Source organism: Urocampus carinirostris, chromosome 17 (genome assembly GCF_059441175.1).
Source record: "Urocampus carinirostris isolate Australia breed hairy pipefish chromosome 17, RoL_Ucar_1.0, whole genome shotgun sequence".
NCBI lineage: Eukaryota > Metazoa > Chordata > Actinopteri > Syngnathiformes > Syngnathidae > Urocampus > Urocampus carinirostris.
Window position 1 is genome coordinate 31,215,409 of NC_142365.1, and position 26,066 is coordinate 31,241,474.

The following is a 26,066-nucleotide window of genomic DNA, read 5'->3' on the forward strand; positions in this document are numbered from 1 at the left end:
TGATGCTCCAGGCAACCAGGGTGCATTATTTATACTATAACACACCTAGAAGAGTTATTAACACCCAGTAATATTAGATTTATTTTTTTTCAAGGATGACAATAAACTTAAAACGATTTTGTGAAACTGCAATAGACAGTAAATTGATTGAGCCTATTATTATTATTATTGCCGAACGTCGAAGGGACATTATGTATCTATTAGTACCTCCTAGTGGTAAAATTATAATTTAAAAAAAAATCTATATTGATTTGAATAATAAGCAAAATAAACGTGAACTATCATATACATTCACATTCTAAAAATAATAATAGTTTAAGAAATGTGTTTTTCCTTTAAAAAACATGAGGCTCACTTAGAGAGTGAGCTGACATAATTGTCTGTCATCTTGCTGCTACGGATGCCCCTGGGGGAAAAAAATCGTGAAAGCCAGGCAAAAAAAATAAATAAATAGTACTCCTCTTTAAAAAAACGCAGATTAAAAGGACATTTTGTATTCTAAGCAAAAATTGTATATTTTTAGCAAAAATACATTGACTAACATATGACATGCTTTTTAAAAAAACACTCGTCGGTCAAAAAATTTGTATTCATTATACGTAAAGTGAGGTTCACCTAGAGGAAGTTGACTTGACTGTCCGCTCGCTATCTTGCTGCTTGTGAAAGGCTGGGGAAAAAATGGTGCAGTTTGGTTACCTTAAGTGTCTGTAGTTTGTATTCTTACTTGTGCTTTTTAGCACTCATTTTTGTTTCTACTACACAATACAGCGACACCATTCTTTCGATTTTATTTCATTTATTTGTTCATTTCAGGCAGTTATATTCTTTGTGTACACATGTAAATTTAACTTAAATCATAACAGAATGCCTGAGAGGGAGTGGGATCAGTGAAACTTATTAAATCCCATCCCTTTTCTCATATATACAAAACTTAAGGCAAGTTAATTTAAATAAAATTTCCTGCCACTTTTGTTTTCCAGCAGGTGCGAAACAAGTTGTTACGGCTCACAGGCAACTCATATACAGCAACCAATAATTTTGTAACAGAAAGATTCTGAGGTCATGGGATCAAATCCAGCTACCTGCCTTTCTGTGCGGAATTTGCATGTTCTCCACCTGCTTGCGTGGGTTTCCTCCGGGCACTCCTGTTTCTTCCCACATTCCAAAAGACATGCATGTCAGGTTAATTGGCCGGTCCAGATTGTCCTTAGGTGTTAATGAGCGAAGGAGATTTCTGTCTCTGTTTGCACTGAGAGTGCCCCCTGCTAACTGCACGAAGATAGGTGGGATGGGCTCCAGCAACCCTGCGATCCTACTGAGGATAAGTGGTGCATATATATATATATATATATATATATATATATATATATATATATATATATATATATATATATATATATATATATATATATATATATATATGTATATATATATATATATATATATATATATATATATATATATATATATATATATATATATATACCAGCAGTGGTAACAAAATTCAATACCAGCACTGGACAGTGTTATCACAATAATATACCAACAAAAACAAGTACCAACGATGGCAAGGTCTAAATACCCCCAATGCTAAGAGAATTACATCTAGTGGCAAATTTAAACACTGTCCTTTTAATTGAAGTTGATAGCGTGCGATTGGCTTGCTAGCAGTCCTGGGTGCACCCTGCCCAAAGCCAGCTAGGATGAGCTCCAACCTCCCCCTAGGATAAGCAGTTGGAAAATGAACAAATGAATAAATGAATGAATGAATGAGTAAAGTTTATAGCATACACATTTTTGAGAATACATTCAACTCTGGCCCCTTCGTATTTTTAGAGCAAAACTGCAGAATAAGATGTAATTCACATGACTAGTGATATAGTACACAGAATAAGTGATTAAAATTGTGTAAACACAATAAAATATAGTTGCGAATGATTCATTTTAATGTGTCCAGCTAAATTAAGCTTTTTACATTTTTGATTTTATATTATTTTAATCTTTATCTGTGAGCACTCAGTGTCTCAAAATAATTCAAGCGGAGGTAAAAAATCCAGTCTTTAGAATTTTGAACGAAGATGAGTCCAAGTGGGGCACTACAGTTCTATCCCAGAGAAGACAGTGTGTAGTTTATTTTAGTAAAGTTCATAACAACCATTTTTCTATGTATTCAATGATAATTTCCCATACAGGTGCTGTTTTACAACATTCCCACATGAATAAGTGAACCTTCCTCATTACATTTCCAACAAAAATCATCACTGAGCAGACTTATTCTGGGAAGTTTTGATGAAAGGAAACAATTTAATTCTAGCTTCTATTACATAGTTCTCTGACCTGGAGAGAATCGCCTCCAATGTTTTGTTTTTTCCTTAAAGTGGCAAGATTGGTCCTTTTCCCAAGCTTGTTTGAGGTTAACACTTGCATTCTTATTTTTCCAGGGGTACATATAATACCATCTGGATGCTTTGCAGTATGTTTTAGGTCAATGGAAAAGAAGTTCAATTGTATTTTAATGTTGACCAGTGGAGGGGATTTCCAAACTAAGCATTTACAGTGGCTTCCGAAACTATATAACTTTGTGAACTCTTGCCACGTTTCAGACTTCAAACATAAAAATATAATACTGTAATTTGTTGTGAAGCATCAACAATAAGTGGGACACAATCATGAAGTGGAACACACTTTATTGGATATTTTAAACTTTTTTAACAAATAAAAAAAAAAAGTGGTTGTGCAAAATTATTCAGCCCAATTGAGTTAATACTTTGTAGTGCCACCTTTTTTTTTATCTTTGCCCATTTCTCCTTGCAAAACAGCTCGAGCTAAGTGAGGTTGAATGGAAAGCGTTTGTGAACAGCAGTTTTCAGTTATTTCCGCAGATTCTCACATGGATTGAGGTCTGGACTTTGACTTTGACTTTGCCATTCTAACACCTTGATTAGTTCTTAGGGTAAACCATTCCATTGTAGCTTTTGCTTTATGTTTTGTATCATTGTCTTGTTGGAAGACAAATCTCCGTCCCAGTGGCAGGTCATTTGCAGACTCCATCAGTTTTTCTTCCAGAATGGTCCGGTATTTGGCTTCATCCATCTTCCCATTAATTTCAACCATCTTTCCTGGCCCTGCTGAAGAAAAGCAGGCCCAAACCATTATGCTGCCACCACCATGTTTGACTGTGGGGATGGTGTGTTGAGGGTGATGAGCTGTGCTGCTTTCACGCCAAACATAACGTCTTGCATTGTTGCCAAAAAGTTTGATTTTGGTCTCATCTGACCAGAGCACTTTCTTCCACATGTTTGGTGTGTCTCCCAGGTGGCTTGTGGCAAACTTTAAACAACACTTTTTATGGATATCTTTAATAAATGGCTTCCTTCTTCCCACCCTTCCATAAAGGCCAGGTTTGTGCAGTATGCGACTGATTGTTGTACTATGGACAGATTATTCCACCTCAGCTGTAGACCTCTGCAGTTCATCCAGAGTGATCATGGGCCTCTTGGCTGCATCTCTGATCAGTTTTCTCCTTGTATGAGCTGAAAGTTTAGGTGGACGGCCCGATTTTGGTAGATTGGCAGTGGTCTGATACTACTTCCATTTCAATATTATTGCTTACACAGTGCTCTTTGGGATATATAAATCTTGGGAAAACTTTTTGTATCCAAATACATCATTAAACTTCTCCACAACAGTTACTCGGACCTGCCTGGTGCTGAAAGTTTAGGGGGACGGCCCGATTTTGGTAGATTTGCAGTGGTCTGATACTCCTTCCATTTCAATATTATTGCTTGCATAGCGCTCCTTGGGATGTTTAAATCTTGGGAAATCTTTTTGAATCCAAATACAGCTTTAAACTTCTCCGCAACAGTTACTCGGACCTGCCTGGTGCATTCCTCATTCTTCATGATGCTCTCTGCACTTTAAACAGACCTCTGAGACTATCGCAGTGCAGGTGCATTTATACAGAGACTGGATTACACACAGGTGGATTCCATTTATCATTGTTAGTCATTTAGATCAACATTGAACCATTCAGAGATCCTCACTGAACTTCTGGACAGAGTTTGCTCCACTGAAAGTAAAGGGGCTGAATTGCACACCCACTTTTTCTTTTTTTTAATTTGTTAAAAAAGTTTAAAATATCCAATAAAGTGTGTTCCACTTCATGATTGTGTCCCACTTATTGTTGATTTTTCACAAGAAATTACAGTTTTATATCTTTATGTTTGAAGTCTGAAATGTGGCAAAAGGTCACAAAGTTCAAGGGGGGCAAATAGTTTCGCAAGCCACTGCATATCTAAATATGTTCCGAGGCTTTTACTTGTTAACAGTGCATAATAGTCAGGAGTATTAAGTAGATATTATTCAGAGCTATTACATTTCCAAGTTTGGCTTCACACGGCATGCAGCACAGTCAAATATCAAACGGTACCATCATCCTCATCTAAAAGAGGAAGAAGCAGTATGCTAAACTAATGAGAGACGAGGCGACGGCGGCCATGGGGCAAGTCATCACAAATGACGAGAAAATGGCCGAGTCTTGCTTGAGGGCTCGACGGCAGGGGGTCTGCGTTTCAAAGCATACTCAAACTCGCGTCAGCGGGCGGTTGACCCGACCACCCTCAGGTGGGCCTCCGCTCGAAAGAACTTGAAACTTGAATTCCTCTACGAATGCATCTGCTGTTATTGATCATTTTAACACTCCATTGATAGTTTGAACCTCTTTGGCTCGAGTGTTTTATGCCTTGTTGAAAAAGACAAGGATCCGACCCCAAATAGTACAATTATGGTACAGAATCAGAATTACTGACAGTTTTGAGTGCGTTACTGAAAACTGGTAAATAGTTACAGTTACTAGTTACTATATCTAAAAAGTACAGTAATCCCTTCATATTACTGACACCCAGAAGTAGTGAGTTACTCTCAAAATAAGTTAATACTCACATTTATTTCTTGGCTTGTGCAATGTTGAGAGCTTGCAACCGAGACACTCAATTTTGTGTCTGGGCTCCAAAATTGTCTTCACAATTTCTGTGTACTGTCCAAGACTTTTTCCTTTTTTTCTCCAGGCACAGTGTATTGAAGAATAATTTTACAGATAAAAAGACCAAACCCAGCCCACTTTTACAAAAAAATCTGTAATTATGTTTTCCCCATTGTTTTTGTTGTTCCTGTTTAAGCAACAGCCCATCCCCACTCGCTGCCTACTTTTCACTACTAGTGACACAACCAAATACACACAAATAAATTGACCCCCTGACTACAGTACTTTTTTATAGTTAGGGAGAATATATACATGAGGAGAAATTCAGCACCCTCGTACCATGTTCTTGAGACGGTCCCACCATAACATTAAAAATTGTACTTTTGGGGTAAATATAAACACTTATAAACACATATAAACTTAAAGGTGAAGTGCATTGTTTGTTGTCTCCTTAAAATGTTTTTCTCTCTTAAGGATGACTTAACAATACCCATTTGAGTTCAAAAGCCCTTATATATTTTTTTTCCGCCTATCTGCTTTTATATAACGTTTGCCATCATTGTTCTGGCCGTGGAATGCATTTCGCTGGAGAAAAGGAGGCAGGGGGGTGGGAAGGAGGAAAGTGATTTCACGCAAGTGCTTGGGATTTTCTTTTATTTTAGGATAAAGATGGTAAAATTAAGCAAAGACTGTTTCAAATACATTCCAGATGACAACCCCACCATAAAAATGAAAAAGGAGACTTTTTGGGGGGCATGCTAAAGAAAGTTGCGTACTTGCACTTACAACACAAGCAGCTTGACATAGGTTGAAATTATGATTTCAGCCAGAAGATGGCATCAGGAAATAGAATAGTTTCAAACCACTTCTATAGGTGGTGAGCGTCATTTGTAGTGTCCTTTAAAAGTTGAAATAGAAAATGTTCTCTATTAAGTACTGGTACATATTAACAATGCCCAACTGAATTTAAAGAACCCTTATATTTGTTTTCTACTATCTGCTTTTATCTTACTTTTAGCAAAGTTGTTTTAGTGGGGCAACACATTAGGTAGTATGAAAAAAGGGGGGTTTTGAAAGTGGCATGATGGTCGTCATTGCAATTTTTTGTTAGTGTAGTATGAAAATATGAAAAGTAAAAAATGCCTGTTTCAAGTACAGTCCAAATGCCAACCCATAGACCAAAAAGATGAAAAAAACTATCCGAGCACAAACTTGCACGAGCAACATCAGGAGCTTGACGGAGGCTGCGATGATGACACAAGCTATACGATGGCATCAGCGGGTAGAATAGTTCCAAATTCTGTACAGCTTTAAGCATCGTGAGCGAAGTAGAAACAGTAAGGTACCAGAGGACGTTGAAATTCTTGATAAGTAGCGGAGTAACGCAACCTATTGTGACGACAATTGAGTTACAATATATTATTAACACGTTAAGCCCCGCGCATACTAGACGTGTAGGGAATGTGGCGTCTTTGGCCTTTGGCTACAGATCGGCAACGGAGCCCTGCTAACCTGACGCTGTTTTAAGCGGCACATTTCTCTCTCTTCCAATGTTTTCACTTCTTTTCGGATCGTAACACCATTCTAAATAGCGACTATCATATAGTTAGATAGGAGTTATGAATACAGTATTTACTTGAGTCCCGAAAGAAAAGGAAAATGAAGGCTACGTCACAAAAAATTGTGAGCCCAACATTTGACAATGGTGTTGTCAACAGTTTAGTATCGTTTGCGAATGAAACGGCTCTATACCCACTAATCAAGAGCCATTCCCTTGGAGACACTATTATTCTTTTGTGATTGGTCAAGATTCTGTGCTGTTCACTTCAAATATGTTGAGTATAAAAAGTTTAAATGTGTTATCTTTCTCTTTGTAGAGTTATAAAGATTTAAATTGTTTTTTTCTGTGTTTTTTAGTGTTACTGTTTAAGTGTTCATTTTCCCCTTGTAAGTCATAATAATACACAATAAATGGTCATGGATTGAAAAACAAAAAAAAACGTGAAGAGTGTTTTGGAGCTGAAAGAGCCAGGTCATTTTAGAGAGCCGAGCTGAAAAAGCCGGTGCTCTAAAAATACCGTATTTTCCGCACCATAAGGCGCACCTAAAAGTCTTAATTTTTTTCAAAAGCTGACCATGCGCCTTATAATACAGTGCGCCTTATATATGGCTCAATATTAAAACGCAAGGTCTCGCAACTTACGCAACAGCCGGCGACTGGGATTTATATACCGGCGTTTCATTGGCTAACCAATGTGTCAATCATCATCTGAATGGATCGCTATTGGCTAAAGTTATTCGGAGCCTCGGATAGGCTAGAGGGCCGAAAACAAACCCTGCAATTGGCCGTAAAAGATGTGTCAATCATCCGTTAAATCGATCGCTATTGGCAGAAGTTATTCGGAGCCTCGGATAGGCTAGAGGGCCAAAACAAACCCTGCAATTGGCCGAAAAAGATGACTGAATAGCAAGCTTGCTAAACTACGCCATAAAGAAACATGTTTCATTAGTCTGTATTTGGAAACATTTTACTCTCCTGGATTTACTACACTCACGGTTGTAAGAAGACCATGTTTGCGTATCATTATTGAACGTGAGAACTTAAGTGAGCTATGCGGCTTTATATTTTCCCGGTATCTTGTTTTAGAACGATCTTGATGTTGCTGTGATGAGTTGAGTGAATTAAACTCAATTCCAAGTGTTTATTGTCATATGCACAGTAAAGTTGCGAGCGAAAAAGAAAATAGAAACAAAGGAATGGTTGGCATTTCTTGAATCCCAAGACTTTAACCTTCCGAATGATATTTGGAACGATGCATTTGAGTGACATCGTACGGACACCGCATCCGCACGTGTCTACGACACGTATTTGCTTCTTTGCAAGCTTTGGGAATGTTAAGGGGGTAATCAGTTTGACTGAATCCTCTGACTGTTTTGTCGACGTTCCCATTGTAGCGCCTTATAATCCGTTGCGCCTTATCTATGGAAGATATAGGACCAAAAACTATTTTTTGGGGGTGCGCCCTATAACCCGGTGCGGCCTATAGTGCGGAAAATACGGTACTCGGAATTCCCATCTCTTTAACAGACCATTTCGCTTCCTCGAGAATAAAAGTAAAATCTGCTCAACGATATCCCCACTCTGTTTCGTATTTAGAGCGCATACGTCAAATCGCAGTTTTCCTCGCTACCCCCGCACACTTGAAGAATTTGGCAACAGAGTGCCATAAATATCAAACATGTTTGATGCTTGTGCCGCGCAGTTTTCTTTCAAAAAGTGCCTGCCCCACCTGACGTCAGAGGCAAAATGCCGATTGCCAATGGCATTGTACGCGGTTGGCGCTAGTTGTGCGAGGACATAGAAAAGTAAGTGCGTTCAAGGAACGCGTCAGTCCCAACATTACTTACTCTTAAGCCCTTACACATGGGAAAGGAGAATAACATTTGATTTATTGACTTAAGGCAATATCCGGTTTCCAGATGTGACGAGGACATGGACGAATGCGAGCGGGTCGACTGCGGTGACGGCGGCGAGTGCATAAACACGCCGGGATCCTTCTACTGCAACTGCACGCCGGGATACGGGGGCGGGGCTTGCAACCAGGAAGGAATACATGACGTTGACAGTGACACGCAAGTATGGCCATATTGTATAAACCAGTGGTCTCCAACCTTTTCACAAGCGTCAAGCTGCTTTTTGTTACTAACTAAAATATCAACTTAGTTAGATGGGTTGATAAATAGCTAAGAGTTACTTGATGGTTAGCTATAGAAGTTAACAGTTAAAAAAGTAAAAGGGACGATAATACATCCAACGAACACTCCATTTTCATTTTGTCTCAGGGCTTTTAACCACTTCAAGTACAGACACTCCCCTACTTACGAACATCCGAGTTACAAAAAAACGTTACATACGAACATTTTTTTTTGCGAAAAACATCCGGACATTGCTGTAAGTTTGATTTTGTATTGTGCACCTTTTTCAAGTAAAAGACAGTAGTGTAGTGCTTCTTTCCGCCGCTACCGTCGTGTGGCGCTGTGAGAGCTCAGCCAGCATCCACAGCGAATAAAAAATACGCTTCCTCTTCCTAGTTTGTGTGTAAACACAATGTACTGTATCTCCAGCGTGCTAAGAACTTCCAGATTGTTATTGTTTAATATCTCGTTCAAGTGTAAAGAGGCCGTTTTTTTTTTAAATGAAAGTGGAATAAGAAAGCTTGATGCGGTGGAGAAAATGGTTGGATTGATTTTTTCGGCCACTTTCTACGAAGGAGGAGGTCTAAGTCGCCTAACTCTTGAAGCTCACCTTCCAAAAGTAAGTTAAACTTAACTTTATTTATCTTTATAGAGCATATTAATTAAATGTTTATTTTTTTAGTCCAAAACAATACAGTCTACTTATACAAGCCTTAAATATACTTGTATAAACTTTAAACATACATTCCATACAAAATATAGCACTGAAGCAACTTGCGGACAAATTCTACTTACGAATGATCGTCCCGATCGCAAGGCGTATTGCAAAAAAAAAAGAAAAAAAAGTTTCATTAAAAAGGCCAAACTTTAGCTCACCGTAAATTCTGTGCTCACGCTTGCCCTATCAATTTGCCGTTGGTTTGTTGTTCCTGTATAAGCCATGCCTCATCCCAAGGTGCTGCCTACCATTCGCAACTGATCACACACAACCAAATAACTGCATTTAAAATGACCCCCGCCTGATTTCAGTATTTTATTTTACTGTTATAAATTCGAGGAAGGACTATCATCGAGGAAGGATTCAGTGTCCTCGTACACTGTTCTTGAGGCGGTGCCGCTGTAATTGTATTCAGTTGTATTTTGTAGTTAAATATAAACAGGGTTTGTATGTGACATCCCAAATGAAGCAAGAGAACTCGTAATCAGAGGACACTGTCATTCATGATGTACTTTGTCTGGCAGCAGAGTAACCTATCATGTTGTAACAATGATTGAGTTACATATTTTTTTTATTAACGCGTTACAATACTAAGTAATTACTTAAAGTAATCGTATCTCGAATGTCTTGTATCCGGAATAGCTCGTATGTAGAGGGGCCACTGTACATCAATCCTCAATGCATGTGGCTGTATTCCAGGCAGAGCCTCTGTCCTACGTCGGACCGGGTGAGATCATCGGCATCGGTGTCCTGGCTTTCGTCATTCTCCTGCTCCTCGTCCTCTTTTTCATCTTCCGAAAGAAAATCCACTTCCGGAAGGACTCAGCGGCAGGAGTGCTGGCCGGCGGTGGTGGTGGCGCAGGGGTCACAGCCGTATCGGCCATCACTGAGGCCAGCTATATGCTGCAAAAAACAGGAATATGCTCGGAGGGCATCGAGTTCAAGGCCGTGCGTGTGCCGGGTTCACCTGGGAAGGCAGCTGACTCCAGCGGAGGTTTGCCAGGACCACCTCAGGTGGTTGTGAGGCCTAACGCACACTCGCCGCTGATGGGGGGGAGACACAGCCGGGACTTGGACGGAAACAGAGTCAGTCGTGCATGCCGTACATACGCCCAACAACTATCAATCGTTTCCTCATTTTATTTCTCTTCCTTCATGTCTCAGCTTAGCAGCTTCCTGTCTGAAACAGCCAACATGCGTGGCAATCGACGGGGCGTGGCAGTGTGCAGCGTGGCGCCTACTAACCTGCCGCCGTCGTCGCCCTGCCGCCGCCTAAGCCAGCACAGCCCGGCTCATAAGGTGTCATGGGAGGGCGCTGATGCCGACCTGGCTCCTGAAGCTGAACAGCGGGACCAACGTGAGGACGAATGGAGTCAGAGAGCCTTTGAAATGGAGAGGACTGACAACGGTCAGGCCACTTATCTGTCACTTATTTGCATTGGAGGGTTCCAAAGGGATTGAAGCAGAGGTTCCAATCACAAAGGAATAATAGGTTTTTGAATAAATACTGAATTAATGAGCGCTTTACAGTGTGCTTCACATATCCCAATAGCGGCCATGCAGCCATGTAAGGCGCTAACCTGCTTATTGGGGGCATTAGGGGTTCAGTGTCTTATCCAAGGACACTTTGACATGTAACACGGTGGAGCCGGGATTCGTACTGCGATCTCTTGATCTCTTGATCCCAAGACGAGCGCTCTACCTCCTGAGTCACTGCCGCCCATGAATGAAACTTTTATTTCAAACATGACAAAAGCAGACACAAAACAACAAATCGAAAAGAAAACTAAAATGTAATGTTCCAAAGTTTAACTCCACATACAGACACACACATACTTTTGCTGGTGGTTCTTACCAGTTGGATCTTAAACGTTTCTTAATAAGAGTGGCAATGAGAATGAAAGGATCAAGTTTCAAGGCAGGGTTTTTCATAAGTTTAAAGTTTGGTAGACGCTCAAGATAAGGACAGAAGACAGCATTTCGGGTTGTAGAGGGTGAAACCGAGTGCACGGGTGCTACTAAAAAAGGAAGGTATTAAGAAGAAAACCAGGAACAGAGTAGAAAACAAAAAATGAAAACAAAATCAAACCTGTCTATTGCACAACCTGTAACGAACACCGAAATTGAAAAGCGAGAAACAAAGTAACAAACAACAACAAGTGGGCACAAAACCACTAACAAAATGTCCAAACCAGAACAAAAAAAATTGCCGTGGCAGAGGATTAATTAGCGTAAATTTTAAACTACACGCCAAAACTTTTTGTTACATTCTAAACATTGGGGCTTTAAATCCGAAGTAACGTATTCTTCTTTTTCCCGTGATGGCACCAAAGAAAATAATGAGCAGTTGTTTTCCACAATGTATGCTCTTTCAAAACAAAACTACGCGGTGACGTACGGAAACATTCATGCCACCCTTTGAGAGAAATTAATTAGGGTTTTTGCCAACATTATTCATATAATCCATAACAGGAGCGAAAGTAGTAGCAAAACCGTAATTTGTTTAATATTCTCAATGTACTCACGATGTTTCAACATAACATTATCCATCAAAAACGCTAAACTTCGCTTTCTGTATCATCGGTGTCAATGATTCATTTGGGACAGGCATGTGCAAAGTCCAGCCCGGGGCCAATTACAGCCCTTAATCAGATTTTTAACACCCGCGGCCTATGTCGCCAGTAATGTTGACTGCCATATAAAACAAATTTGTTCCAAAAAAAAAAATTAAATTAACCCTTTCAGCAGATGGTGGCAGTAGCCCATTGGCCACCTAAACCTTTGGCTTTCTGTGAAAACTTAAGCCCAAGCACTTTCCTGGCGAATTTGAATAAAAAAGAAAAGTTGACCGTGAGGGAAATCTGAGTATTTTTTCACGGAAATCCGAAACAACAGCATAACTTGCCAAGAGACTGGGTGTTTTCAAAGAGTAAGAGGCACTGCCAGACGAAAAATGTTGACTCCAAAAAGCTAACTGGAAATGAAAACTGAAAAGGTGAACCAACTGGAAGCTGTTTTAAGATCATAGAAGGTTTTTTTTTTTTTTTTTTTTTTTTTTTTTTTACGAGACCCTGTGAATACTACAAAGGCGAGCTATGAGGTCACACTGCCTGATCGCCAAGCACTGAATAGTCTGCCCTGATACATTTTCAGATTACCAAATCTGGGCTGCTTTCTAAAAAGTTTGGACTCCCCTGCTTTAGGATGTCTTTAATCCTCAAGGCACGATAATAAGCTAATGCAGTTTAGTCCGGTACCGCGACAATCACTAATGACAATACAAAAAGACCACTCCACATCAGTGTTTCAATCTGGCATTATTATCCACGGTATTGCCGCTGTCGTCTAGAAGTATAGGGTTTAAATGTTACGCGAGACAGCCTGCGTTGTTTCAGCGCAGTAGTAAATATGTCTTAGTCTTTTCAATTGCCATCTTTAACAGTCAAATGATTCAAAAACACGTGACGTACACCCGTTGGAGTAGAACTGAAATCGACGCTTCTGAAAAAGGCGCCTTTGGTGTTCTGCTACCAATTTGAAAAAGTACTGAGATGTACTGAAAAGTATGAAAAAGTACTAAAAAAGTATGCAAAAGTACTGAAAAGTATGTTGTCCTAAAGTACTGAAAAGTATGAAAATAACTAGATAGTATGAATATGTACTGAAGTATGAAAATGTAGAAAAAGTACCGGATAGTATGAAAATGTTTGAAAAAGTACTGGATAGTGTGAAAATGTTTGAAAAAGTACTACAATAAACTAAAATGTAAAAAGTAGAGTACAAAAAGTATAAAGACTATGAAAAAGTGATTGGTGAGGCTTTACACAAGACTTTAAACAAGTAATTTTTCAAAAGATATACAGTTAAAACTAAGTGCTGGAGCCACTTTTGGTGTGTTTGCAGGGTTGCCGCAGCGAAGGATAACTTCCCACTGACCTGGATTAACTGGAAACTTTTTCATTGTCAATTCTAATGAAGTGAAAGGATGAATAAATATGAATAATACATTTGATGAATAATTTTGGAGTTTCCAGTGTCCTACTTTGGACTAAATCTGATTCAGCTTCCCAAAAAAGTATAATATTGCAACAGAACCACACCACTTATTAGTCCTATTTTTTTCTTTGAGCCAACACTGCCGCACTAACTGAGCTTTAAAGCCCAAATTGATAACATTAGACTTGAATTTTTCTTTAAAACTATGACTAAGTCTTAAAACACGGACCTTGGACCTTACTTTGAACTTCTAACACAATTTTAACATGTACAGTAATCGCTGTTTTTTGTCAGCTTTGTGCTCCCAAAAAGTTTGGTGATAGTCCAAATTCGTGAAGTAAAAAGATTTATGTATTTACTAGATATCAGTGACATATAATATAACAACAACAAAATAAGAACTATAGATCTACACATAAAAGCACTGAATACTGGATTGTAGTTGAACGAATGGTCTTGTCATTTTAGAATGGTGCAATGTATTTGGAGGGCTTCTCTTTTCAGTGCAAAAAAGTGAATAAGAGAGCATCTGGCTAGCTGCATGCTAGCATAAGGGATTCACGGCTGGGCCAGGTCTTTGTGATGAATAAAATGCACGAGTTACAAAATTAGAGCTTTCAACTTTCCCACGAGTTGTAGCTCTAGGTCATCTGTTTAATGGGTAATGGGATCTGGCGTTGGTGAAATGCAGTGGTAGCTTGTGAGAGTTTTTATGTACCCTAGCCGTAATAGGCCGGACCTTTAGCCCTGCTATTGCGTTCTCTCCTGACATAGCCTCAGTCTCTTTGTCCGATTTAATTGATGCATTTTTTTACAAAAATACTGCAGGAATATAAAAAAATATTCTAATATTACTGTAATACAGAAATACTACTACAGAAATACTACAAAAGTTCTACAACAGAAATACTACTAAACATTACGACATAACTACTACAATAATACTTCTTTGGAAATACTACAAAAATCCAACTACAACAATAGAATAATACAGAAATACAGTCACGCCAACCCAATACAGACACACACACGCACACACACACACACACACACACACACACACACACACACACACACACACACACACACACACACAAACACAAACACACACACACACCCACACACTGCGCCTTGCAAACTGCCCCATGATAAGATTTGCTGTGTATTGTCTGCAGCAGGCAACAAGGGGATTGAATTTGGCCATGAAAAAGATGTACGAACCCTGCAAACACGTGGTAAACATATTTGTCGACATGGATGCCATGTTTCCATAATTAAAAGTGCTTCCCACTGTTTTGAGATGCTCACACCACATATTAATCGGAAGTGTTTGTCATTGATTTTCTCCGCAAGGATCATCAGGATGTTCTCAGCTAGAAGCTCTGCTCCCCTGCAGAGGCGGGGGTCTACTCCCCACACTTGTTAAGTCTCCCGATTTGGTCGGGAGACTACCGCTTTGGCTACGATTCTCCCACCTACCGATCTGAGAGCAACATCTACCGATTTCTAAAAATGTATTTATTTATTTGTTTTTTTTTTTGGTCGCCGAAATTTTTATGTGAACAAAGTTTTGCCGATTAAAATGTAGCCGAATTATCCATAGTCTTTATTATCGTCTTTTTTGCCGTTCTGCACCAGAAAGAGCTTTGATCGAGACTCGGCAATCATAATCTCAAACTCCACGTGATCTCATTCCTTCAAGAGCAGCAGACAAATACGAGTGCTCCATATGACTGTTAAAGAACACCAGAAAATTTGGAATAATTAAAGATTGTAATAATCACATGTAAACATAAAATAACAATGAGGTAGATTGAAAAACGAATTTTATTGTTGTCTTTTCAAATAATAATGATAATAACAATAACAATAATCGTGTCGGAAAAAAAAAATCTCCCGATTTCCCATTTCTGAAACTTAACATGTATGACTCCCACTTAATTAGCGTGTGATTGAGGTGGCTGAACACATTCCCACACGCTTTATTTTTTTGCGCCGAGCAAAATTGAAACAGGCGAGCACAACATCTCATGGTTCTAAACAGTAAGGCCAATGAGCGAACAACCATTTACATGTGCGCTAAATTACTAATTAATTAGCATACATCAATAATTTAGCAGCAGCAGCAACACAGAAACCATGTAAGACTCCGTTTATTCTTTTCAACCCTGACAATAAACATAAATATCAAAACCTCAGTCCAACAAGAGAAGCTTATTTGAATTGTACCCCTTGTTTTAAACCAGATAGTTGGCAGGCCGGGAGGAAAAAGAAAACAATTTTAATACAGTCTCAATTCCAATACTTCGGCAATTCACGGTTCATTTATCCCTTAACTGCTATGGTCGTCAGGCACCACTTCCTGTGGTATGTGTCTTGGGCAAGTACAGTCTGGGGGTGCCCATCCCTCTCCATACCTTTTTTTTGTGCTAGGGATTTGCAGCAAGTACTGCTTTTCATGGTTACCAGTAAAAGAAGAAGCCTTATTTGACTCAGATACAGCTCCTTTATCATCTGGTCACTGTTATTTTTTGTTGTAAAGCGTCATTCTGCTCTTCAGAGATAAGTCTGACCTTGGCACTGACTCATGAGGGAAAAGAATTGTGTGGGCTTATCATTTTTGTGGCATTCTTTATATCATTATTTAGCATTTTTGCACATTTTTTTCAGACACAAATAAAAATAACCAAAAAATTGGGAAGAGTTTTTTTCAATAGCAGTGACAATATGCATGAATAAATAAACAAACAAGTACAGTACAAGTTATATAATTTTTGTATATAAGTTATTTGATCAAAATGATTTAGAAACGCTCAGAATTATATTCAAGCAGTAAATTAATTCCCTTTTAAAAGCACTAATTTTGATAAAATTCATTGGAAAAAACTGCATAACGGATAGCTGAGAAGTTTTTTTTCATTAAATTTACTAAATATTTTATGATTTGCTGTGGACCCATAGTCAGGGACGCAGGAGGAATGGCATGGTGCTCAAAAAGTATGGTATTAATTCACAGAATCTTCAACGAAGTAGCAAACAAATGGTTAGGTATAAAACTATCTCACCCAGGAAACAAAAACAAAACCTCACAAACAAAGAAGAACTGAAAAAGGAGCTGGTGATTTTAATCGTGATTACCCAACAGCGGGTGCTCACCAAAGTGTCCTTATAAAGTCTTAGGATAAATAGGGACAGGTGCATGGTGATTGGACACACCTATCCCAATTCCAAACCCACAAGAAGCCCTCTGCTGAAGAGGGCGCACCGGACCCTAACAAAATAGTTTAATAGATAAAAAAGATAAAAATAAAATGTAAAGAAAAATGTAGCCTGCATGAGGTTTTTGGACCACTAGGAGTCACTAAATAATATATACTTTTCACTTAAAATGAATGCACTTTTTGGGGATATTCCTGTATTTTTTAATCGTTCGTTTTGAAGGTAAGGAGGTTTTCATTACCACTAGGAGGCTTTAAATCAGTGGTTTACAGCGTCTTGCCTGTGGGCACCGAGTAGCCCCCTCTTAGAAAACTTGAGTAGCCCGTGGACAGGTTCTGTAAACGTCTAACCAATAACTGCAATTTTTTCGCAAATTTGATTTCTAACTGACATGATGTTTTAATGGTTTATAATTACACCAACTTAAAACAGTAAAAACAAAGTCATAACATTGGTTGTTATTTTAAAAGATCATAACAAAATGATAGCCCTTTGCACCAAATCGTTAACAAAAAGTTGTTCACAGCTTTAAAAAGATTGGTGGCCCCTACAGCAACATCTAGTGGTCAAATAATACACACTGTCTCTTTAAAAATTCCACATTCATACGATTTTTTTTTAATATAAATATTTGAATCAATTTTGGTTTTCTTTACCATTAGGATGCAGTAAGTAATATTCCATGTCCCTTTAACGCAGGTTTAAATCTCAATACCTTGATTCAAAATCCTTAGCCTGGCTTGAAACCTAGCTTGACTGTGCATGCACATTATCGAAGCGCGTGGTGTGCATACACAAGCTGTTGAGTGGCTACTCTCCTTATGTTGACTGACAACCTGCTTGGGACCCGGGGTGGTGGTGGCAAAGGGATTTCCATACACACCAACACTCCGAAGGTGTCAGACCATGACGAATTGTTGTGGAGACAAAATGCTCTAGTAGGGTGGTAGGGGTGGAGGGAGTTATGTCAACTCAGATCAAAATGAATTGTGTTACATATGTGTCCGTACTTGTGTGTTTACAGGTGAGCGGTCGCCTCCTGAGCAGAATGACAACATTGGTCTTTCGTCTGACTCCACATCAGAGCTCAGCACTTACACATCAGAGTCTTTCGATGACAGCGGTACGTCAAGTACCGTTACAGTTCCTGTAAAATCGCCTAAAATCCTAATGAAAAACGTAACCAAAGTAAATTGAATGCTATTTTTGAACCGTAAGGAGAATACATATTTTTTGTCTCTTTTGAAAGGTAACAATTTTTCCCGAAATTGAATTTGAGTTGGAACATACAAAAATAGAAGGTTTTTATTCTCGCCTAAAAAAATTTTTTTTGCCATCAAATGTCTGCAGATGAGCGTAGCATGAGCATCTTGGCTGGAAGACAGTTGATATAATAGGTTGAAGCCTTGTCAAAATTGATACGAATCTGAAAAACTACATGTATTTTACACATTCGTATAAGAAAGGAGTCAATCCATAATTGTGCACACAAGAGCCTAATACAAGCACAAATATTGAGGTTCGGTCCAGTTTATAAAGAGCGTACTACAGTTTATAGTCAACGTGTCACACCAACACACCACATTTTGCCTGTACGTCGCCAAGGAATCCTTTGTATGGAAACAATGTAGGTTCACTGTTGAGACACTTCATGATGAAAACCCACAGAAAAACTGAAAACAGCCAGAAACACCTGCCAAGCACACAGCGCAATTTGAGTGGGTGGGCGGTTGGGGTTAGGACAGTGCTATGCACACAGCGCACGTGCTCACTTCTCCATGCCCAGTGCCGTCTGCACCAAAAGCAAATACGTCAGTGTCCATGTTGCATTATTTTGTGACATTTTTACAAAATAACGTTTTTGCAACTTTTTTTGAAACTATAATTTATGAAGGTCAAAATCAGCCTCAAGGATCTTAGTAATTGCGGGAGGAAGACAAGTTTAAAGAGGTATATTTGTTGATATGGGACACAGACTCTGGTATTATTTTTATTTCATAAATGTTATCAAATCATCTAGCATTACACAGTGGAATAAAATGTGTAGAAAAATTAGATTTTGTCTGGAGAGTGGGTTTGGCGGTTTTGCTTTGTCTTGAAATATTTGGTATGGCTTTCTCTCTCTCAAAAAAAAAAAAAAAAACGATCAAAAAGGTTCCTGACCCCCGTCTTAAACAATGGCGGTGTTTGAACTAAGAGTAGAGGTTTTAAAGCCTCAAAAACAACTTCCATCATGACGCGAAGTTGTTATGATTAAACTCAGAAGTGCAACAAGAACAGTGGGAAGAATTACAAGTTGACGAGTGAGTTGACTTATTCTGTTGGTGTTGTTGTTATTTTCCCAGAGAACTCGATAGCATTGATCCCCTCCTCAGCTACCAGGAAGGTGTGCCACTAACACGCTTGAGTGTGCTGGTGTCCTCTAATTACTGTAGCTGAGCTGACAACCTATAAAGAACGAGAACAAAAGCAACGCACGCACTAACACGTACTTGTGTTGTCAGAGCGATTGTAAATGACCATTTTTTTTTTCAATTAGGCACAAAACATGTATTGTTCCTCCCCACAAGCATATAGGTATGTTCCAAAATATCCCACGCGACATGGATCTTGTGAAATTAATTTTCAAAGTTGTTTTTGACCTCATATCCCCTAGAGCTGTGACGTCACCGGATGACAACAAGAACTCAAAACAAAGGAGCGTCACATTAAAAAAATAGACAGCGATTGTAGTAATCAGCAAATGCTTAGCACTCATTTTTGCTTGGAGTAATTGGAACTATGCTTACGTTGTCGCTGGAGGACTTCTGACTGTTTTGTCCGAGTTGCGTGCTTTGATAGTCAAAAGCTGTGTGGGGTAAGTTTATATGCCTCTGTGTTCAGCGTGTGTTCCTTTTTTGCCTTCACCTCCATTTAGGTATGTGATTATGACTTTCCCTTTTGTGTTTTTCGCTGCGTGTCTTGCAATTAATATAATATTGTCCATGGTAACGTGCAAGCTCCCAAGGCTTCCAGTTTTGTTTGGTCTAGGTTAGCACTGTAGACAGTTGGCTAGCTGGCTAGCCTGCCGCTCTCATTGTTTTTTCTGCCAGCTGGGTTCATGTTTGTTGCCGTGGTAGATTTTTTTGTTGTTGTTGTTGGCTCCCAGGTATCCTGGTTGCATACTGCATTTTTTGGTCAGCCATCCTCCTGTTTTTTTCCCGCCGATCTGTCCCAGTTCATCCTTTATAGCATCTGGCTAGCCTGCCATTCTCATTTGTTACATTTACGTCTGGGTTTGTTTTTGTTGCGGTTGTTGTTTTTCTGTGGAATCTTGGTTATTCTGGCATTTTACTGAATACTTTTGGTTGAGTAGCCTTCCGTTTTTCAGATCGGTCCGGGTTAACTCTCTTTAGCAGCCAGCTAGCCTGCCGTGTCACAGCTGGATTAGCCACTGTGTGTTAGTTTTGCAAGTTAACCCTATTTTGGCTGCTCTCCATCTGTTGTACAATTGCTGCACCCACCTACGACACAACGGCTAGGTATTCTCCACAAAAACTACCAAATCTTTGCTTGAAACACTTCAGGTCTTTTCGAGTGAATAACATATAAACTGATATAGTGACTGGTTTGCTTACAAGGGTGCCGGTTTTCTTCACATGATGTCACAGCTCAGGGAGTCAAAAACAAGAAGTGTATTATCACGGAAAATATTTGGAATTTATACATATACATATATATATATATATATATATATATATATATATATATATATATATATATATATATATATATATATATATATATCCTAGCTCCAGTTGTTTGGGGAATGGCACCTATCTTTGGCAACATCGAGTGAACACATTTCAAAGTGCTGCTCATTTTTCTCATATGGTTCTCTTGGCGTTGTCTCGTGTGCCTGATCCCCTTGTGGACCTGATCTGGCCAGTAGGCTGCATTTTTGACACCTCTGATATATGACCAAATACTGTTTTACAGGGAGTTTACCTCATGACCCGCTGCACCTTGTAGTGCGCAAAATACGGTAAGACGGTTTGCAAGATCTCCCCTTAAATATTCTAACCCTGGTTTGTACGCACACAGCTTCCATCGTGACTGTCATCCGTCTGGTCAACGACACCGTGGACCACATTGAAAGTGAAGGTAGAAATGCACACAAGTTATAATCAGTGGTTCTCAATTATTTTTCAGTCACGCCCACCTCAGAAAATGATCGATCTTTTTTTAAGTGACCACAAAATATTAATAGGGACAAAACAAAGACTGCTCAATATTGATGGTAACACTTCTTCTCTGTCCATGTCAAATATACACACCTTTCGGCGCATTTTTGCTTAAGAAAAACTCAAGCATCTTATCAGCATGATTGGGTTGTAATGTCTTCAATTGACAATTTAATACATTTGGCTTCATCCTTTCCGCTGCCAATATTTTAAACATAACAAGCACACCCGACTTTGCTCGTCACCCTTTGTAGTCGCAGTGAAGTGCTACGTGCGCTTTGACAAACATGTGCATCGCTGCACGTTTACATAATATCCTCAACGTTACAGTCAAGGGTAGTCAATTAGGGGGAAATGAAAAATAGATGGTAATTGCGAGTGTGAAAAACATTCGCTAATATGAAAAATATTTGTCATTAGAGTAATTTGTCATATTTGCGGCAGCCCTAACTCTCGTTGCAGTCTGTGATTGCAGATAGTACGGAGTGGGGACAGCTTCCTGATTCAGTGTCTTAGCTTTTAGGAGGAGAATTTTGTTTGTCACTTTACCCCGTCCTCTTTGCCATCAAACTCGTTTCCTTATCCTTTGTTATCAGTCTGCTCTTTTTTTCTCCTCCTCTTTGTAATCCGCATGCTATTTCTTGTCCTTGACTTTCAGGTGATCATTGGAAACCTTTCTCAGTTTATTGTTAACAAGTTTCTTCATACTTTGTTTACCCTCTGAATGTTTTTAATTTGTTGTGTCTGGAATTTCCAATCCCTCCATGGTCGCAGTAGAGTTCTACGTATGCTTTGACAAACTTTCTTTTCTTAACTTTCGAGAGGAGACTTTTGTTTATCTCTTTAACCCTCTCTCCCTTTGCCTGTCTTAGATGTAAAGAAAACATTCTGCCACTGAGAACGCCACTAACCCCTCGTGTAGTTGAGGTGTACTTACACTTTATTCCGTGAAAGTTAAAAAAAAAAATGTTCCCTGAGGTCAAACTACCCCCCCTGACGCAGCTTCACGCTCCCCCAGGGTGCCCCATCTCACTTTTTGAGAACCACTGTGTTATCCAAACACATTTTTGTATAATAATTATGTACAAATGCTTATTGTTTGTAGTTTCTAACATGGACAAGGAGCAGTGGCAGCACAGTCCCGGTAAGTATCATGTCAAATGTCTGCTGTGCATGTAAATGGCTGTGGGTAGAAGTTTCCAGTTTGAGTTATGAGGCTGTGAAATGAAGCAAAATTGGATCCAGTTCAGTTACGGATTGTTGTGTGAATTGAATATACAGAAATCCCTCGTTATGTGCGGGGTTGTGTTCAAAAAAGCTCCCGCGATAGTCAAAAAGTGCAAAATAGAAACATCCATTTTTTTATTAAATCCTTAGACCCATCGCTACCTTGCTTTTCAGTTATCGCTGGTTCACTGCTTTCATGATTTTGAATTGAATTATCATATTGAGAGGTTGACTGATTATCGGACGGGCTGATTATCGGCACTGATTTATGGGAATTTGTTGGATATTGGTTTTAATTATCAATTATTAAGCCTCAGACACAGCCGAGCATTTCTGTCCCTGACGCAACCTACCCTGCTCCTTCTGATTGAATAAGCAACCAGGGGAGGGGCCACTTAAGCAGGAAGCTTTCCCCAATTTGCAGTGTCCGCAGTTACACACTGAAGGCTGAAGCGAGAGTCAGGGCTGTCGCAAATATGACATATCCGTCTAGTCGCAAATACATTTTTAGTTGGGAAAATTGTTCACATTCCTTTTTCTCTCTCTACCCTCTTTTGCGACCACCCTTGACTGAAATGTCCGAGAAATGAAAATAAATGAAATTAAATGATCTGCATTTAAATAGCGCTTTTCAAGTCAAGACTTCCCAGAGCGCTTTACAGTGTGCTTTAAATTTAGCGGCCGTTCAGCCATGTAAGGCGCTAACCTGCTTATTAGGGGCATTAGGGGTTCAGTGTCTTACCCAAGGATCAGTGTCTTACCCAAGGAAATGACTCCTCTTCACTTGAACAGTCACTCTGTTTTTCCTATGCTTCACAATCTTAGTCTGCATAAGGTGTTTATAATGATATATTGATTGCGTGATTAAAACAAAAAACAACGATCGTAGTCAGTACGTCTACATTAAGACATGCTTATGCAAACGTCACCAACACTGGAAGCAAGCTAATGTAGCTAGACGCTATAATATTCACTATCAAGACTAGTCGTAAACAAGTAGGTTTTATATAGTCCTCTATAGTAGCCGTATTGTAATTCATGTTTATTGTACGTAGTTGTTCACCGATTGCCGTAACCAGGGGACAATTGTAAATGAAACCCTGGTTTCATCAGATTTCCTCGTGTAAACAAATGTTTTAATTCAATTTCTCATGATAACCAAGGGGTTACTGTACTCTATTATACATTGAAACCAAAGAACCACCCAAGGCTTAAGCATTTGTTCAATAGATAAAAGTATTGTACTTCATAAAGTTTTTTTATCCACAAATAATTTATGTACCGTATTTTCCGCACTATAGGGCGCATCGGGTTATAGGGCGCACCCCCAAAAAATAGTTTTTGGTCCTATATCTTCCATAGATAAGGCGCACCGGGTTATAAGGCGCTACAATGGGAACGTCGACAAAACAGTCAGATGATTCAGTCAAACTGATTACCCCCTTAACATTCCCAAAGCTTGCAAAGAAGCAAATACATGTCGTAGACACGTGCGGATGCGGTGTTCGTACGATGTCACTCAAATGCATCATTTCAAATATCATTCGGAAGGTTAAAGTCTTGGGATTCAAGAAATGCCAACCATTCCTTTGTTTCTATTTTCTTTTTCGCTTGCAACTTTACTGTGCATATGACAATAAACACTTGGAATTGAGTTTAATTCACTCAACTCATCACAGCAACATCAAGATCGTTCTAAAACAAGATACCGGGAAAATTTAAAGCCGCATAGCTCACCTAAGTTCTCACGTTCAATAATGATACGCAACAATGGTCTTCTTACAACCGTGAGTGTAGTAAATCCAGGAGAGTAAAATATTTACAAATACAGACTAATGAAACATGTTTCTTTATGGCGTAGTTTAGCATGCTTGCTATTCAGTCATCTCTTTCGGCGAATTGCAGGGTTTGTTTTGGGCCTCTAGCCTATCCGAGGCTTCGGATAACTTCAGCCAATAGCGATCGATTTAACTGATAATTGACACATCTTTTTCGGCCAATTGCAGGGTTTGTTTCGGCCCTCTAGCCTATCCGAGGCTCCGAATAACTTCAGCCAATAGCGATCGATTTAACTGATGATTGACACATCTTTTTCGGCCAATTGCAGGGTTTGTTTCGGCCCTCTAGCCTATCCGAGGCTCCGAATAACTTTAGCCAATAGCGATCGATTCAAATGATGATTGACACATTGGTTAGCCAATGAAAGGCCGGTATATAAATCCCAGCATACACCGCGGACTACTCCACGTTCGTGGGAAAATCGAGTCGGCGGCTGTTGCATAAGTTGCGAGACCTTGCGAATTTTGATATTGAGCCATATATAAGGCGCACTGTATTATAAGGCGCATGGTCAGCTTTTGAAAAAAATTAAGACTTTTAGGTGCGCCCTATAGTGCGGAAAATACGGGACTGTCAAATTATAATTTTCCAAATAAACTTGCTACTGTATTGCACTATTAATTTGGGATATTATCCACTTTATTTCATATAATATTTTGTCGCCATTATGTGGACATTATTGGAAAACAAAAAGGTGGCGATACAAAGCATCTGGAAATTGAAAACTATTTTTACGTACGTAATGCTTGTCTGGTGGCAGGGGGGGCTGAGTTGTTTGCACGTCCGGTGGCACAGTTCTGAGGGCATGGGATCAAATCCAGCTACCAGCCTTCCTTTGCACAGTTTGCATGTTCTCCCAATGCTGGGGTTTCCTCTGAGCACTCTGATTTCCTCCCACATTCCAAAAAACATGCATGGCAGGTTAATTGGCTGGTCCAAATTGTCCCCAAGTGTGAATGAGCAAGTGAGTAGTCTGTACACTGCGACTGGTTGGCAGCCAGTTCAGGGTGTCCCCTGGCCACTGCCTGACGATTGCTGGGATGGGCTCCATCACCCCTGTGACCCTACTGATAAGCGGTGCAGATAATGGATGGCTAATGCATGTTTGTCAAGCTGTTTTACATATGAGGACAACTTAGACCGCAAAGTTATAGATGCACAGGCAGTAAAGGGGCGGTGCAACTATTTAGCCAATCAGAATACATCACAGAATTCCTCATTATATTTCACGAAGTACTGTAACCGCGATTTGAGTAATTTCTATAAACTAGGGGTGTCGAGACTTTTCAGAAAGCGGGCCAAATTTGATAATCTAAGGCTCGCCTTTGTGGCATTTACTCGCAGGGTCTTGACAAAAAGCGCTGCTGTGCCGCTAAAACAGATTCCTGTTGTTTCAACTTTTTACAGTGTTCGTTTACAGTACGCTTGTTGTAGTCAGAATCTTTTGTGTGGCAGTGCCTTTTTATGTTATCTTCTTCAAAAAAACGCGATAGCTTCTTGGCAAATTAGGCAGAAACAGTTGTTGCGGATTTTGGTGACAATTTCCACTTGTCTTTGAAGCGGTGGCCCTTACAATCAATTGAGTCAAGTCAAGTAATGTTTTATTGTACAGCCCTTAATTACAAAGAGTCTCAAAGTGCTGAACTGATCACAGATTATTGCAAACCACAGACTATTATTACCCCTGATTTAAAACCTACATGAGGGCAAGAAAAAACTCAAAAACCTCAACATGAGGAAAATGAAGAAACCCTGAGAAGGGACTGCACATAAGGTAATCCCCCTTCTAGGATGACTAGGCTGCAATGGATGTTGCAATAACAAATAATAAACAGATATTGTCAACATAAAATATAGGTTATTAATATGCTATAGAATAAAGGTGTGCTTTAAGCTTAGATTTAAACATTTCCACTGAGGTTGCAGATCGAATCTCAGGGGTAAGAGCATTCCACAGAACCGGGGCCCAAATGGAGAACGCTCTCGAACCTGCGGATCTCTTCTTGGCTCTTGGGATCACTAGTAGAGCAGCATTTTCAGAGCGAATGCTCTGGACCGGAACATAGGGGGAAATTAAATCTGAAAGATATGAAGGAGTCCATGCATGATTTCTTTTTAAAATTCTCATAGAAAGCCAAGGGCAAGGTGGTCAAAGGGCTACTATCAT

The 26,066-nt window shown here is 39.4% G+C and overlaps 1 protein-coding gene across 2 annotated transcripts in view; it reads left to right on the forward strand.

Moving 5' to 3' along the window:
- The window catches only part of fat3b (FAT atypical cadherin 3b), a 196,898-nt gene that overhangs the window by 164,930 nt on the left and 5,902 nt on the right, over nt 1–26,066 (forward strand). Inside the window, exons 46-51 of one of the 2 annotated variants that reach the window (XM_088321825.1) lie at nt 8,462–8,618; nt 10,095–10,481; nt 10,560–10,803; nt 17,635–17,733; nt 20,694–20,753; nt 21,939–21,977. In XM_088321825.1, the coding sequence (XP_088177951.1) occupies nt 8,462–8,618; nt 10,095–10,481; nt 10,560–10,803; nt 17,635–17,733; nt 20,694–20,753; nt 21,939–21,977 (986 nt within the window). The remainder of the gene's footprint in view (nt 1–8,461; nt 8,619–10,094; nt 10,482–10,559; nt 10,804–17,634; nt 17,734–20,693; nt 20,754–21,938; nt 21,978–26,066) is intronic. The other variant, XM_088321826.1, reaches the window with a different exon arrangement.